At 40.5% G+C, this 18167-nt stretch overlaps 1 protein-coding gene across 2 annotated transcripts; it reads right to left on the bottom strand.

Annotated features, from left to right (window-relative positions):
• Positions 1–820: 820 nt before the first annotated feature.
• LOC112251595 (SPARC) lies at positions 821–16091 on the bottom strand. Of its 2 annotated transcripts, XM_024422652.1 has the most exons (10): positions 15884–16091; positions 14622–14711; positions 14090–14170; positions 5249–5321; positions 4982–5093; positions 3990–4108; positions 3738–3892; positions 3080–3192; positions 1256–1350; positions 821–1108 (listed from the first exon to the last, which is right to left on the bottom strand). In XM_024422652.1, the coding sequence occupies exons 3-10, from the start codon at positions 14150–14152 to the stop codon at positions 1053–1055; spliced, it is 786 nt and encodes a 261-aa protein (XP_024278420.1). In that variant the 5' UTR covers positions 14153–14170; positions 14622–14711; positions 15884–16091; the 3' UTR covers positions 821–1052. The 2 variants fall into 2 exon arrangements, with proteins under 2 accessions (XP_024278420.1, XP_024278365.1); XM_024422597.2 differs by lacking the exon at positions 15884–16091 and having other exon boundaries at positions 14622–14831.
• Positions 16092–18167: the final 2076 nt, after the last annotated feature.

Raw genomic sequence — 18167 nt, 5'->3', positions numbered from 1 at the left:
AAAGTGATGAGAGCGAATCTGAGACGTCAGGAAAAAAATCTTGTTTTGATTCTTTGGTTTTTTTCTGGACACATTGCAACTCTCATTCCTCATTTGCCCCATGTCTGGGAAGCATCTCTATCCTATGTTGAATATTGAAATATATCTCTCTCTCTCTCTCTCTCCCCATCCTCCCGGCGAAGCAAAATCTGAGGGCTAATTAGTCCAGAGACACCAGTGGAACGGAAGAACCCACCCCGGGCCACGTACATCCCCTACTGATCTTTGAGAGTACACACACACACACACGTACGCACACACACACAAAACAAAAACTAGAGCTATGGAAAAGCTGAGGCAACAGCTGAAATACCTCAATATGATAGAATGTACTGGAATGTATAAGCCTGTTAATGGCTAATGATTTGGATCTTTGACATTACAAGAAGTCCTTATTTCTAAATTTCCTCTTGACAAATATTATACACTGTGGCTAATATTCCCCACAGCAAACCTCTTCTCACATACTTTATTTTTCCCCTAACTTTACTATTTCCGACTATTCCATCCCCCTCCCGTTCTTTTTCTAATTTCTGATCCCTCCTCTTCATTATCCCTCGTTCCCTTCCCTGGTCACGGCGTCTCACACTAAGCTTCCTCGCCTTCCATCATCTCTTTTCCATCTCTTCCCTCTATCATAGTATCCAACTGTCTCTGTGAGTCTTTCTCCAGCTCTCTTTCCTACAGTAATTGGATGCTTGATCCATGCGACACGTCCTCTAGGTTCTTAATGAGCCCCTCTCTCCTCAGGCCATCCCCATAGAGACACTAACGGGGCAGCCAGGTCTCAGACATTTATTACAGGCCATTTCTCCACACAGATGAATGTACAGTGACCATCACAAAACAGATGTCATAAGTCAAAAACAAACACAGTACTGAGTGTGACAGTTAGGGGAGTATGATGCTGGAAGTGGAGAAAAGTGGATTATTTTGTATGCGTATTATTGTAGATAGCAGTGATAAACAGATGCACATGTAGACAAGCGAGAGGAGATGTGTTCATGTCCAGGTCAAAGGTGGTTGTCGGTCTTCATGGGACACAGCTTACCGGATCCCATTTGCATAGCTGTCAGAGAGAGAAAGAAACATTTGCTGTAATTAAATAATTTCCTGTAATCAAATTTTGTTCAATTAAAGATGAAACACACAAAACACTAGGATCTACAAGTAATGTAGCATAATTTAGATAGTGAGGGTAAGTGATTGCACCCACACATGAAGTTTTGGAACCAGCTCTCTGAGCGATCCACCAGACAGGAGATCCATTCATGCAGGGTCACCTTACTGTTCTTGTTATGGTCACATGACCTGTATACAGAGAATATACATAAACAAACATAAGTATACTATTGCAAATACACACACAAAGGGAAAATTAAGCATACAAACACAAAGGACACATGCAAACAAACACATCTGCACACAATATGCACAGACTGACATTTGTCTTCACCCACAAAGAAACATTATCTTTGAAGGGTACCATTTCCATTTGCGCTAATCCACACACAGTGGGAAGCTCAGTGGGTAATAAACATTATCATTGCTGGGAATGGCTTGACATTGAGCCGGCCAGCCCCACTCCCACAAAACCTGTCACTGCAGACTGGCAGCACACACACACACAAGATTTACGACAGAGGCGGGAGAGGGGGAGGTGAGTGAGAGATCGAGAGACAGAGATTGAATAGACATAGTAGGGAGGAAAGAGAGCGATTAGGACATGGGTTATGGAAGAGATAGTGAAAAATCGGAAACACATACATTGTCATCCTACAAGAAACATGGTATAGAGGAGATGGACCCGCTGTCTGCCCTCTAGGTTACAGAGAGCTGGTAGTCCCATCCACCAAACGAGCAGGTGTGAAACAGGGAAGGGACTCAGGGGGTATGCTAATTTGGTATAGAGCAGACCTAACGCACTCCATTGAATTAATCAAAACAGGAACATTTTACATTTGGCTAGAAATTCAAAAGGAAATGATCTTAACAGATAAAAATGTCCTCCTGTGTGCCACCTATATCCCCCACTAGAATTCCCATACTTTAATGAAGACAGCTTCTCCATCCTGGAGGGGGAAATCAATCATTTCCAGGCCCAGGGACATGTAATAGTCTGTGGCGTCCTAAATGCCAGAACCGGACAAGAACCTGACACCCTCAGCATACAGGGGGACAAACACCTGCCTGGAGGTGACAGCATTCCCTCCCCCATATGCCCCCCTAGGCACAACTATGACAACATAACCAACAAAAACAGGTCACAACTCCTGCAGCTCTGTCGCACGCTGGGTTTGTACATAGTCAATGGTAGGGTTCGAGGGGACTCCTATGGTAGGTACACCTATAGCTCATCTCTTGGCAGCAGTACTGTAGACTAATGGATCGCTAACCTCAACCCAGAGTCTCTCAGGGCATTCACAGTCAGCCCACTGACACTCCTATCAGACCACAGCAAAATCACAGTCTACCTGAACAGAGCAATATTCAATAATGAGGCATCAAAGCCAAAGGAACTGAGTAATATTAAGAAATGTAGTATGGAAACATATCCAAAAACAATTAGGCAACAACAAATTCAATCCCTTCTAGACAACTTCTAAAATAGGCAAAAAAACACACACATTAGTAGAGGGAGAGCGTGGCTCAGAAGAAGGCTGATTGGCACAGAGGATGTCTGTTGAGGATGGAGTGGAGAGAGCACATGTGAAAGGGAGGTGCAACATGGAATGGGGTAAATGCCATGACATGGTGAGACATTTTAACCCTCTACATTCAGGAAATCATTTGATATTCCATTTACAAATTGGTTTAATTTCCCCAAATGTCACATTTTTCCATAGCATTCTCAATGTATAAGTTTAATTGATAAGTATTTTCTTTATTGACTGAGATTAAATTATATCGATAGTTGGCAACTGATAATGACAGTAATGAACATAGTGGGGATTTGTATTTGTATTTGTATGTATTTGTATGTGGTGCATAGAGGATAAGGGAAATGTGAAGTCTAGTGTGTATTCAGAGTGGGGCTCACTGGAAGAAGAAGTTAGCACATTGCTCAAGAGGCATCCTCTTGTAGCGCAACTTCCTCAGGTCCCTCTGGCTCAGCTTCCCGTCCTTGTTCTTGTCCAGCAGGGCAAACCGCCGCTACACGATTCAGGAGAGGAAAGAGAGGTAACATCTCAGCAGAAGAATATTAAATGACAAAAATGAGCCATTCATTCCCAGGTTCTCCTATTTGCCAATAACTACAAGGAGGATGAACAGAGTGGGAGGGAGGAGGAAGGAGGACAACGAGAAGGTTAAGGATGTGGTTAGTTGAATAGATAAAGGAATGGCGAGAGGACAGGAAGGCAGGGATGGGGATATAATATTACCATCCAGTTTACTTTCTTATTGAATAATTGAGTGATTATTGACAGTCTATTTATACTGGGGTTCCTGTAAGCCCCCTCATTCTGAGTTGTGGAAGACCACACAATAAGCTGAACAGGAGTTTGTTAACCTTAGCAATTTAACACCACAACACAAATCATAGTGGTCTTATGCCAAAGTGCTCTTCATGCCCTTCAATATAGTTCATGATAAGTGTAATCAGGTGCAGTAGCGCTTGGGTAGAGATAAATCTTGCAAACACTGCAGCCGTCCAGGACCATAGTTGCCAAGCCCTTTTCTTCTGTCTTGTCTGTTACCTGGGCTAGTTGAGTGCGCTGGGTATGGCTCAGGCAGCTCTGGGGCAGGGCATAGGGGGCATAAGACTTTCCCATACGACTTAATAGGAGGAACCAGTCCATTAGACGGTATGGGAATTGGCCATACTCCTCCTCTGTGCAGTTTGCCTTGGGAACTTGGAAACAAACATAAGAAAAGCATGAAGTGGGAACTGGACATGAATAAGGCTTATTATGTAGGTACAGTACTGTGAGTGAGTTTGTGTGTCCTACCAAGACAGGGTCCTATATGAGCCAGTCCAATGCGACGTCTCTTGCGGCAGGCTTCTCTATGCAGCAGACACTCATTCCCATAGGTCTTTCCCAGAACACTGCACACTGGTGCCCCCTGCCTGCACACACAAATCATTACACGCGTAATGAATAAAGCTTACATTTCCTTATTGATCGAAACAGTTTGCACATATATTTTGACACATTTTGTGACGTTTTTGTGCATTTTGGTGTTTGGCAGGTTTTCTTTGGGCTGTTCGAGCACACTATTTTTTCTTGAGGCAAGCTGAAGTTCGATAGCCAAAGTCTACGCCCCTTCGCCAGTGATTGGTCAACAGTAGGGATTCTTCAATAAAGTGTTTGCTGTCATTCAATGACTGATGACTGGTTTTCAAGCAATTATTTTCACTTGAGAAATACTGCACCAAACATCTTAGTTAGATTGCATGACTAAGACCTGCAAAAATGTCTAAATAATGACTAATTTCTTGATCTTAGGTTGATTCTGACTATTTTGAAGAAGTGTTACTGTAAGGGAGAACGGGGACGAAAGTTACTCAGAGATTGATAGAGCTAGAGACACCATTTTTTTAATGACAAACAACTTATACATGTCCTCGACCATTAGCAACTGTAATTACATTTCTGGGGTAAATGAGTAGAAATGAAACAGACCGAGAATAGAACTCCCACAAAGTTACCATTGTACCTGCTGGCAGGGTGGGAGTTACACAGCCTTGGGATGGAAGTAACAGCTATCTCCATGATTCTGGTTTGTAATGGTCATTAACTTTCAGCAAATGTACTACCAGACATCATTTCATGTTTGTGTCGATTTGAATAGTTAATGCAATAGGTTCGTAATTTATGAAAATGAGCCATGTGTCAACATCGCAATGTTGTGCAACCACAATATTTTGCCTTACAATATTAAATCGGTGTAATGCACCTGTCTTGAGTACAACTGAATTAAGTTTGTGGTGTGGCCCTACCGTGGGCAGGTCTTTGGACACACACACTTTGGGACGAGGACTTCATTGTCCTGCACCACTTGGCACCAGGAGCCCATTGGACTGTGACACTTCAGCAGCTCACACAGCTGGACTGGGACATGGGGAGGGATGGAGGGAGAAAAAGGGAAACAGTGGAGGAAGTGACTGTCACTAGGAGTTAAAATATTTACTGAGTTTGAGCATGAATTTAATGTTGGATATAAATCAACTAGGACAAAGTTAACAACGATGGCAGACTTGTCTCACCTGGGTCCACTCTACCCAGGTATGGTCTTAGACTGTCCTCAGCCTGCCTTTGTTTGCGCTGGGATCTTCCTCCCTGAACAACCCACAGAATTCAGGAGCAAAAAGAGACAGACAGCTCTGTTATCAGTGTGTAACATTGAATAGACCCAGAACATGTGTTTGTCTCTTCATGCTGTGATCTTTGAGGCCACTGTACTAGTACAGCATATTTGAGGCCCTATCCACTCAACATGAGTTGATAACTTCAATTGCTGTGTTCTGGAGAAACTTTTTTTTAAATGATATTTTAGGTGGTTGGGTTCAGACCAATAGAGGCCAAGCAACAGTCAGAGCCTCCCAAACAAGTCTCTTCAGCCATAATACATATGTACATGCCTGCCTGTCTAAATAAAATGAAATAAAATCGTATTTTACTTGTCACAAGCTTCATAAACAACAGGGTCCTTCTGCAACAATGCAGAGTTAAAGATAAAAAAATAAAATAGAAATAGGGACACAAGGAAATACACTGTGAATAAAAATGACAAGTAAAAATAACATGGCTATATTCAGGGAGTACCAGTACCGATTTGATGTACGAGGTAATTGAGGTAGTTATTGGCATATAGGTAGAGTTAAAGTGACTGAGCAATTGGATAGATAGACAGTAGCAGCAGCATGTAGCCATTTCATTAGCCATTTAGCATTCTTGTTTAGCAGTTATGGCTTGGGGGTAAAAGCTGTTTAGGGTCCTGCTGGTTCCAGACTTTTCCGTGTGGTATCGGTGAGAACAGTCTATAGCTTGGGTGGCTGGAGTCTTTGAAAATGTTTTGGCCTTCCTATTACACCGCCTGGTATGGAGGTCCTGGATGGCAGGGAGCTCCGCCCCAGTGATATACTGGGCCGTACTCATCACCCTTTGTAGTGCCTTGCGGTCGGGGTGTCTTGCAGTTGCCATCAGTCAAGATGCTCTCAATGGTGCAGCTGTATAACTTTGAGGATCTGAGGGCCCATGTCAAATCTCAGCCTTCTGGAGGGGGAAGAGGTGCTTTCCAGTGCTGCATTTGTGAATCGGGAGGTTCCAGAACAAAAAGTAAGCGTGAGAAAGGGGTGACCTGGGGAGTTCTGAGGTACCAGAATGCATGACAAAAAAAATAAAAAATAGAAATCACCTTAATAGTAATGCATTGCATGCATATCATCTCATTTGTGTAGTGGCATACAAACAGTAGAGTAGAGGCGCATTATTAGTAGCCTAGGGTGCAGGAAAAATGTGACCTTTTATAAATGCATTTCATTCAAATCTACATAATTTTACATGAATGGAGACTTTGGCAGAGTATTTTTTTAATACCACACACACACGATCGAAATGGCAGAGTACTTTGACACTGACAAACTGAGAATCTGAAATCAATAAAAACAATCTTGTCTTGAATCCATCAATAGCCTAGGCCCAGGTGTGTGGAGACACATATTGTAGGCTACAATGTGAGAAGGAAATTATAGTCCTAAAAATGGCGATGGCTGATGGCTCCTGCCAAAAGCCTATATCTCGTTTTACTTTTTACTTTGTAAAACAATATTTGGAAGTTGATCAAATATTTAGGTAGCCTACAGCATAGAGTATTCTCTTTTCAGCAGGAGCCATTTGCTTTCCAACCTGTGTTTTCCAACAATTGAATTTGAAATATTGCAAAAGGCCTGTTTTTGTCTGCATGCGGTTTTTTTCAAAGACAGATTTGTCGCACGTTCCTGACTGTAGACTATTCCTGTTATTGGGCTACAATCAACAGCTAGGTTATTTTTAAAAAAAAAGCTATTGATCTGCTGTTGCTAAATTATAGGCCTTCTCATGGTGTAGTTGCCTATTCTGAATAATTTCATGTATTTCTGAACAGACAACAGTAATGATATACTTTTAGCAAATGTATTTCAATTTATCAGGGGAGCTGCAGTTCCTTCACAACCCTTCGCGCAATTCTATAAGGAAATAGATGATGAAGTGCAATGCTGGAGACATGAGAGTTGCAGGCTGAGCAGTGAGGGAGAGAGATCATATAAAGTGAATCTCATTCTAATCTCATTCCAGCCACAGCCAAGCGTTGGTCTCAATCATAGGTTACAATGTTGAGCATTGTAGCCCCTGAAACCCAGGCAGGCCCATCCTGAATCAACCTTTACAATATTAGGCCCCGGCTGAAAATCTACTTTTTCACGTAATTTTTTTGTGGGTTTGGGAATATCAAAAGGCAGAGGAAAAAATGCTTATGTTGGTTAATCGCGGGCGGCACTAATGTCTGCAGTTTTCGGTTTGGCTATAGGGGGGTGTTCGGCAAGGCTATTTTCTTGCCTGCCAAAATCCCCCCACCCCTTCTATTTTTGAACTGGAAGGCCTGGTACACTTCATAATTATTTTTGTAGCTCTTGTTGACCAGTGGTGTGTGCCACAGAAAGAATTTGACTCTAGCCACAAAATTAAGGAACTTAGAAGGGGGGATTTCTGGCAAGGCTAATTTTCTCTCCTGCCGAAATCTCCCCCCGTCATTTTAGGACTGTAAGACCAGGCAAACTTCATAATCATTTTGGTAGCTCATGTTGAATTCTAGCCACAAAATTAAGGAAATTAGAAGGGGGGAGGATTTCGGTAAGGCTATTTTCTTGCCTGCCAAAATCCCCACCCCACCTCTTTTGGGACTGCAAGGCCTGGCACACTTCAGAATCATTTTTGGTGACCTATCATGCCCTCTGATTTGTGCCACAGGAAGTATTAGACTAAAAAGGAAGTGGTTATTTCAGCAATAATTGTTTTCAGAGCCCTTTACTGTTCTCTCTACCCATCACTCAATCGCCCATCCCATGGTGCTTTTCCTACATTTTCTTTTGACTTTTTAAAAGTAATAATAAAATAATGATAAATAAACAATAATAAATCTGAAATTTGTACTCTGGGCAAAAATGAAGTTCAAATCTATAAGTCAACATGAGTGCATACCCATAATCACAGTAAACTGTTATAAGATTTTTTTTAAATGTATATAAAAAATAAATGTATAACAGTATAATTGTCACTGCCGTTAAAAGAAGAGGACCAAGGTGCAGCATTGTGAGCGTACATTTTATTTTATTTAGGGAAATAGACGCCGAAAAAAACAGCAAACACTACAAAAACAAACCGTGAAGCTAAAGGCTATGTGCCCTACAAACAAAGACAACTTCCCACAAAGACAGGAGGAGAAAAAAAAGGTCTACCTAAGTATGGTTCTCAGAGACAACAATAGACAGCTGCCTCTGATTGAGAACCACACCCAGCCAAACACAAAGAAATAGAAAACATAGAAATAAAGAAACTAGAATGCCCACCCTAGTCACACCCTGGCCTAACCAAAATAGAGAATAAAAGCCTCTATGGCCAGGGCGCGACAATAATAAACAAAACTATGACTGAATGTGCCTCCATGAAGAATCCCCTCCCCAATTGTTCCTTCCCCCACCCACCACCACAAAACACAATAATGATAATAATAATAGAAATTAAAACACAAAAAATATATACCAAGGTATATATACACACACACACACACACACACACATATGTACAGTACATATACAGATTCACAGGACACTCAACTTCCCTCATCTCTTTTCCTACATCTGTCACGCCCTGACCTTAGAGAGCCTTTTTATTTCTCTATTTGGTTAGGTCAGGATGTGATTTGGGTGGGCATTCTAGCTTGTCTATTTCTTTGTTGGCCTAGTATGGATCCCAATCAGATTGGTTTACTGGTGTCTCTGATTGGGGATCATACTTAGGTAGCCCTTTTTCCCACCTTCAGTTTGGGATCTTGTTTTGTATTGTTGCCGTTTAGCGCTACAGAGCTTTTGTTGTTTTTTCTTGGTGTTCATTAATAAAGGAATGATGTACGCCCATCACGCTGCACCTTGGTCTAATTCCAAAAACGGACATAACATCAGATATGCAGGTGATATTTCCACCTGGATGACATTACATAATCAGCAAGACGGAGATGTTCTTCATCCGAGGGAATGCCTGCCCATTCTCAGATGTTAGATAATCCGAAATGATCACGTCATTTACATTCCAGCCATTGTCAGCTCCAGATTTGACTACTTCAACTCACACCCTTCTGGAATCCCTGCATTCTCAAATTCCCATCTGTTATTAATCTCTACATTGTAATCAAGTGTTTCAAAATTCTGTACTTTAATTAACATAAACAGTTGAAGTCGGAAGTTTACATACACTTCACAAAATTCTTGTTAACAAATATAGTTTTGGCAAGTCGGTTAGGATATCTACTTTGTTTATGACAAGTAATTTTTCCAACAATTGCTTACAGACAGATTATTTCACTGAAAATTCAATGTATCACAATTCCAGTGGGTCAGAGGTTCACATACACTAAGTTGACTGTGCCTTTAAACAGCTTGGAAAATTCCAGAAAATTACATCATGGCTTTAGAAGCTTCTGATTGGCTAATTGACATCATTTGAGTCAATTGGTGGTGTACCTGTGGTTGTATTTCAAGCCCTACCTTGAAAATTCTAGACCTTCACAAGTCTGGTCCATCCTTGGGAGCAATTTCCAAATGCCTGAAGGTACCACGTTCATCTGTACAAACAATAGTACGCAAGCAAAAACCATGGCACAACGCAGCCGTCGTACCACTTAGCACTTTGGTACAAAAAGTGCCTATCAATCCCAGACCAACAGCAAAGGACCATGTGAAGATGCTGGAGGAAACGGGTACAAAAGTATCTATATCCACAGTTAAACGAGTCCTATATCGACATAACCTGAAAGGCCGTTCAAGGAAGAAGCAACTGCTCCAAAACCGCCACAAAATAAGGCAGACTACAGTTTGCAACAGCACATGGGGACAAATATAGTACTTTTGGGTGAAATGTCCCCTGGTCTGATGAAACAAAAATAGAACTGTTTGGCCATAATGACGATCGTTATGTTTGGAGGAAAAAGGAGGACACCATCCCAAAAAGCATGGGGGGTGGCAGCATCATGTTGTGGGGTGCTTTTCTGCAGGAGGGACTGCTGTACTTCACAAAATGGCATCATGAGAAATTAATATTCTGTGGATATTTTGAAGCAACATCAAGACATTGGTCGCAAATGGGTCTTCTAAATGGACAATGACACCAAGCATACTTCCAAAGTTGTGGCAAAATGGCTTAAGGACAACAAAGTCAAGGTATTGGAGTGGCCATCACAAAGCCCTGACCTTAATCCCATAGAAAAATTGTGGGCAGAACTGAAAAAGCGTGTGCGAGCAAGGAGGCCTACTAACCTGACTCAGTTACACCAGCTCTGTCAGGAGGAATGGGCCCAAATTCACCCAACTTATTGTGGGAAGCTTGTGGAAGGCTACCCGAAACATTTCACCCAAGTTAAACAATTTAAAGGCAATGGTATCAAATACTAATTGAGTGTATGTAAACTTCTGACCCACTGGGAATGTGATGAAAGAAATAAAATCTGAAATAAATCACTCTATACTATTATTCTGACATTTCACATTCTTAAAATAAAGTGGTGAATTTTTACAAGGATTAAATGTCAGGGATTGTGAAAAACTGAGTTTGTATTTGGCTAAGGTGTATGTAAACTTCCGACTTCAACTGTATGTTCAGATCATTCCTGAGAGAGAAGTGTAGTAATATCTCCAGATGGGCGTGTGGTACCCTTCCTCACCCATGCCAACAAGATGTTACTTCTTGTGGGGTCTTTAACTTGAAAGTAAGATTGAGAGTATAGGTAATGCACAATTAACCTACTGAAAATATACTGACTAAAAGGCAAAACAGAATTGTCAAATTATAGTATTGTCACGTTCGCTAGAATAAATGTAGGACCAAAGCGCAGCAGATGTTGAGTTCCACATTACTAATAGAAAGTGAACCTAAGCAAAGACAAAAACAAATAAACAACAAACTGTAACAGAGATGCTACGTGCACTAACTCAAAACAATATCCCATAAACATAGGTGGGAAAAACAGCTACTTAAATATGGTCCCCAAATTAGAGACAACGATTACCAGCTGCATCTAATTGGGAATCATACACAATTACCAACATATGTGTTTCTATCTAGAACCCCACATAGTCTAGTTTATTATTTCTAACCCCCCCAGTCACGCCCTGACCTACTCTACCCTATAGCTGTTTCGTTGTATACTTGCGAATTATAATCTTTCGTCTAACAATTTTGTTGTGGAAAGCTGAAATGCTCATCACATTTTTTTCCCATTTTGCTGAATTTGTTTTGAAGGAGGAGTTGATTGTCTTTTCAAATACGGACAAAGATGTTAACATCATGAGAGAAGAAATAGCAGTCACTTTCCTCCAAAACACTGTTATGTTCATTTTCTAATTTAATATAATTATAGATTAAAAAAAACATTTATATGGATCTTTCAAGGTCATCTTTGATCCAACGGCTAGAGGGCCACTAAAACACATGTATTTAAATAATTTTGTTACAAGATACCTATACTATTCCCTTGTTCCCTGTTCCCCATTTGCTCAGAAAAATACATGTAAAGATGTGTAGACTACTTGACATGTTTTGCTAGATGACCTGAACCAGCTGTGCTACTTCTGTGGGGAGGTGAACAATAATGAGGAAGACACTAACTGTGTAATTGCTTGTTCACTTCTAAAAGGCACATTTTTATGAGTACAAACTTGCATAAGCAGTAATATTTCTAAAGTTAGTATTTTCCGCTTTGTCTGATAATTAAATAAATGGTAATTCAATAAAATGTATTTAAAGTTTTAATTATATTAACATTTTTCATCATACATTTCAGATTGGCTGTAACTGCTGCCCATGATGGTTCCACCAGTCCTGTATGAAAACCATCCCATCATTGGAGGATTATGTCTGCGCTGCCTGTGAGGACTAGGTTAGGCTTGAGTTCCAGGCGACGGTATCACCTGGAAAACTATCGGTAAAAAGTGGACGAAATGTTCAGTGTTCAGTTTCCAATTTGTTTATGTTATTTATTGTCTTTTAATATTTGATTTATTGTCATTTTATATCTTATTATGCAAAGACTTACGTTTGTATTTCATATTTAATGTTTGTTAACAAACTAACTTTCTGTGATGTTTTTGTGTGATAATATTTGTGTATTATCTTTAATTTCTTAAAGATTACAAAATGTTTATGTTTCTTTATAATCTAATTTTGCTTTCTGTGGCACACAATACTGGTTAACCTGAGCTACCAAAATGATTATGAAATGTGCCAGGCCTTGCGGTCCCAAAATAGAAGGGGGGTTGAAGGAGAATTTCGACAGGCAAGAAAATAGCCTTGCCAAAACTCCCCTCCCCCCTTTTAATTCCCTTAATTTTGTGGCTAGAGTCAAGTACTTTCTGTGGCACACATCAGAGTCAAATACTTTCTATAGAACAAACTTCACATCAGGATAGTTAACCGAAATGAATAATTAATATTGTGTGTTATATTTAACAGAGGGAGTAAAATGTAGGTAAGCAATAAACATTTCAGAACAACTATTAGTCGAATAAGACACGGGAGAGAGGACACATTTTGGCAAAGAGATTTATTTATAGACTAATACACTTGAAACAAATAGCCAAACCGAAAATCTGCAGACATTACTAGTGTCTCCCACGCGATCAAACCGACAAAATAATTTAATGAAATGCAGCCTAACGCGATCAGAAATCTCAACTAACAATCAAGTCGCAGCAATGAAGAATTGAGTGCGTGCGAGTTTCGCGAAGGGGTGAGAGTTCTGGTAGGGGGGAGCTTTTCGGGACAACACCTGAACAAAACAGTCCAAAATGGAGAGGTGCCGGATCCCAGAAGGATCCGGCTCAAATTAAGAGCTGGCGCTTTCATGCCCTCTTCACAACTGTGTGGGTGTGTGTGGACCATATTAATTCCTTAGTGATGTGGACACAGAGGAATTTGAAGGTCTCAACCCGCTCCACCACGGCCCCATCAACATTATCAGTCTGCTACTGATAATAATAAAATAAATATTCAAGCCAATCCAGTGTCCATAAGTTATTTCACTTTATATATGGAAGCTATGTAGATTGATGACTTTTTTGGAGTATATGGAAGCTTGACTGGCACAGAACAGCCCCCCACCCCTGAATCTATCCTCAATCTACTACCAGGGTCTTTGTAGTCTGAGCCAGACCCACATCTGCCCTGAACATATGCTCCATTCTAATGAGAAACAGGTGTATTGTGACCCAAAATTCTGGAGCCTCAGCTCCCAAAGCCCAATTTAACACAAATGTATCGCCCTTTAAACTCCAACTCAATTCCATTTCAATAACAAACAGAGAAATGTTGGTTTACCTCCATCTAATTCCAAAATGTGGGACCATTTCTCAATGTGTATGCTACAAGCTTTCCTACTTCAGTAGGCCCAAATATTTTTCCTTCTGTTGTTTTGACATGCCAAGGGATTTCCTCAGCTGTACACACATGTTTACCTGGTGCCTGGCTGGAAATTAAAGTATGCATTGACTTCTATGAACAGTCCTCAATGTATAACAGTCCCACCTTTCCGTACCACCTGGGATGGAAATATACATTTCTCAGGTTACCAGGGGTGTATTCAGTGAGATGAAACATTTAGAACGCTGAAGATAAATATGTAATGAATAGAGCTTACAACATTTAGTATTATACATGACAGACCATAGACTGTGACAGACAGACAGACATAGTCTATGTTCTATAACCTTCGGTAACATTTGTCTGAATCTTCTGTAACATTGTACTCTTTTGAACAGGTCCCACCCTCCTAACGTAATGAGGAGAAATGTTATACTCACCATGGCCAGGTCAGGGTGAAAGGTCAGGACCAGCAGGCAGAGCAGGTTTATAGTCTGGTGCATTGTGGTCAAGATGGCAGGCTGACCACGGGAGAAAGGAGTTTCTAACAGGTCAATTCATCTGTTATACCACTTGTATAACAAATGTAAATAAAAAAATTGAAACATTGAAACAATATCCTTTAAAATTATTTTGATGCATAGACTGTAAAAACAACCAAAGTTACAGAGGAGTGAAAGACAAATGCAACTTTCAGATTGTCAATTTATCCATAAATGCTTAGATAAGACACATATTTCTTAATTATCTCCTTCCCTAATGCAGCTCATTTATTGTAATATCCCTCCATTATTTAACAGTCATTCCAATAATGTAGAATAAAACAATGAAGCTCAGTCAGAAGAAAGCAATAATTTCCCATTACTGTACTGTAGAAGCCAGATTGAGTTACATGGAGAGGACATTAGACATCAACAGAGGAAGTCATTATATGGAACAAGTCATGTTCCTCCACTGCTTCAAAAATCTTACCAGTTTCACTTGCTTCTGTCCTCCGTTGCTATTTTCCTTGTTCTCCTGCGTCTTGCCAGCTGCATAGCTTTTCCTCTCCTTTTCACACACCTTTTGAAGGTATCTGTTTTTATGGTCCAATTCTGCTCCCATACTTTCTCTCTCCTTTTATTTGATTGTCTATTTTTACATTTTCACCTTATCTCCCCCCCTCCCTCCTTTCTGCCTCCTCCTCTTACCGAAATGTTCCCTCACTTCAGTTCACATTATCCCCCTGTTGAGAGGCCACATCAGCAGACCCAAAATACTCAGAGCAAAATACTTCAGTCATTAGGCAGTCAATCAATTAGACAAAAACAGAAAATGCTATTGAAGACATAGGTAAAGGTAACTATTGTGAGAGAGTGTATAAATAGGGCTTAACTGTACCTATGTAAAAAGAGGGAGCGAGTGAGTGAATGAGTGAGAGAGATGGTGGAGAGCAAGTGACAGAGAGACAAAGAGACAAAGAGACAGAGATACAGAGATACAGAGATACAGAGATACAGAGAGACAAAGAGACAAAGAGACAAAGAGACAAAGAGAGACAAAGAGACAGAGACAAAGAGACAGAGAGACAGAGAGACAGAGAGACAGAGAGACAGAGAGACAGAGAGACAGAGAGACAGAGAGACAGAGAGACAGAGAGAGAGATTTATTGGCCCATGTGTTCTCTGGCCTGTAAATATGTCTGTGAACGAGTGCCAACCTCAATGAGAACCAGTTTCCCTTCCTTACAAACCGGTCATCGTGCACACCTCAAATACACTGCAGAGGTGAATGGGGATAATAGCAACTTTTGTATGTTCAGTGTTGTGAAAGAATGAAGCCCATAGCAATTACTATCCTCCATTTTTCAGAGAACCTCATAGGTATGAACATACATTTATCTTCATCAATCCTCATAAAGGAACAAACTTTACACAGTTTGTCAGGGCTGAAGATACTGATGTAGGGAGGGAAGCTCCCGCTTAGCCCAGTCCAAGCTCTTCTCTGTCCTGCCACCTTAATGGTGGAACCAGCTTCCCTCACAGCAGAGTCCCTGCCTATCTTCCGAAAACATCTACATCTGAAACCCTACCTCTCTAAGAGTATCTTAAATAATCTCATAGCAACCCCCCTCTCGTACCCCCCCAACACACAAAAAAAGCCTTTTGTGAACTAACACTCGTACTTGACTCTTTTCCCCTCTACTAGCACTGACTTTGCTGATAGCTACTTTTATTGAGGAAAAATGTACTTACGATGACTGTGATATGTGGTTGTCCCACCTAGGTATCTTCAGATGAATGCACTATAAATTACTAAAACGTAAAAAAATGTGGGGAATGGCTTACTGAGTAGGCCGCAGGGGTATTCAACTCTTACCCTACGAGGTCCGAAGACTGCTGGTTTTCTGTCTTACCTAAGTAATACGTAATAGCACACAGCTGGTGTCACAGGTCTAAATCAGTCCCTGATTCGAGGGGAACAATGAAAAAATGCAGTGGAACTTGCTTCATGGTCCAGAGTTGAGTTTGAGGGAGCTAGGGTATCAATGTCAGGAGAAGCTTAACACTGTCACCTAGTGGCCATTATGATGCACGACTGCTATATTTTGGGGGAATTAATTTGTTGATGGTACTGTATACAGTACATGGTCCAACAGCAGAACCTCAATTATTATTCCAAACTTTGAGTTAGCTAACCTAATTTCTCTATTTTCTTTCTGAATTAAAAGCTCTCAGATTTCTCACTAGATTAAAATGTCATGACCTTCTGAAACTTCGCTTCAAACGCATGATCGTCAAATGGGATTTGAGAGCCAACTGGAGTGGAAAAAAACATGTACTGTCATCCCTCTGAAAACCGTTCAGAGTTTGTGTGAGAGAGTGGTTGTGTGAGTGAGAGAAATTCTCCAATCCCTTATTTCCATGATTACATGTATTTTTTGCAAATATATACACCCTACACTCTGATAACACATTATGGTAGCATAAACCTGCTATCTATACTGTAGCAGCCTATATCCCAAAATGTGAACAAAACCTGAGACCAGTGAGCGCGCGCACGTTTACTGAGGGCGGGAGGAAAGTATGACAGCTGGCGTCAGCGTCAACAGCGCTACAGTAGACTACAGAATGCTTGAGGTCGAAGCTGGATGAGGGCTGAAAAACAGGTAGCCTAGTTATTTAAATGAATATAAAGATAGGCCTACAACATTTCCAACGCCTTGTACTTCTGCTATCGCACCGTTCAAACGGTCGTTTTATGAAACAAACCATTTGCACCACTTATTATCGTACACGTTGAGATTAGAGGTGTCGCCAAGCCATTGAGTTCCAGGTGACTTCCGAACGCTCCGCAAAATCGAGTAGAAGAGGATGTTTTTTAAATGATAAAAAAATCATGCATTTCCTCTGGGAATTCGGCCGAACTGTAACGTAGGATTTTTAATTTTCATCGAAAATGTTTGTTTTCTGGTGGACATTTCAGTTATTTCACGGCACGTCCACGTGGATAAATTGATTCTCTGCATGACATAATTTGACTTTATCGTTACATTGTAGCCTATCGGTGTTGACAGCGTGTAATAGTCCGCTGTAGTTTGCGTTTATCTTCGCCACACTGCAACCTGGGGATATTTAAAATGTTCTTTACATTAGGCCTATTGCAATAGTTGAATTGGAACCACATTTCAACGTCAATATAATTAACAACATGAATATGTTAGTAGGCTTTGAGAAAAGGCGGTTTAAATCCTCTTTCTGCCAATTTTGTTAGTATTTCCACTTATTGTTAACATTCTAAAGAAAACTGTTCTTATATAGAGAAACAAACTTGGTGATAACAAGAGGATTACTTCAACTTCAGGACAGTAGCCACTTCCTTCATCTGACAATTATCTTCTTTGGAATGTGGACCCAGTAAACATTTAACTCTGCCCTTCCAGGTAAGAGTCAATATCACACTTTTTCTAATTACTATGCTAATTCAAAATCCTACCATATTGTACCTCAAATGAATCTGTTTAAACTGTTGTAATTTTCTTTATCCATGGTATTCTGCGCATGTCTCCTGTCATATGGAAAGAGGAGATACTGTATATAGACATAATATTAACATGATAACAACAATAACATGTCAGTAAGTCATTATTAAAGGTTAGCCCTTAAGACCTTCTGTAGAAGAGTAAATAATATAAAGTACAATACATGGGCAACTTGTCAATGAGGTTACATTTGCCATTTACTCAAAGACATATGAGATTTTCTGAAATGTCCATAGTATCAAAACTTGAGTCAATGCAATGGCTCATATGGTTGTTCTCCTGTCTCTCTTGACTGTTGTGTTTAGTCACTATGTTTGACTTGCACTGTTAGAGCTCAGAGCTTAAAAATTTAACTGTACCCTGCAATTACATCTGCGACCCTGGGCACTTGACTATTAAACTCATCTAATATAATCTATTCAGACAGTCTGCTGGGTCTAGCCATGATTCACAACTCACGTTGACCTACTATGCTCTCATCCGTCAACCGAGCATCC

This window comes from Oncorhynchus tshawytscha, linkage group LG01 (genome assembly GCF_018296145.1).
Source record: "Oncorhynchus tshawytscha isolate Ot180627B linkage group LG01, Otsh_v2.0, whole genome shotgun sequence".
NCBI lineage: Eukaryota > Metazoa > Chordata > Actinopteri > Salmoniformes > Salmonidae > Oncorhynchus > Oncorhynchus tshawytscha.
Note: the sequence above shows the minus strand (reverse complement) of the source record. Positions and strands in the feature narration are given on the sequence as shown.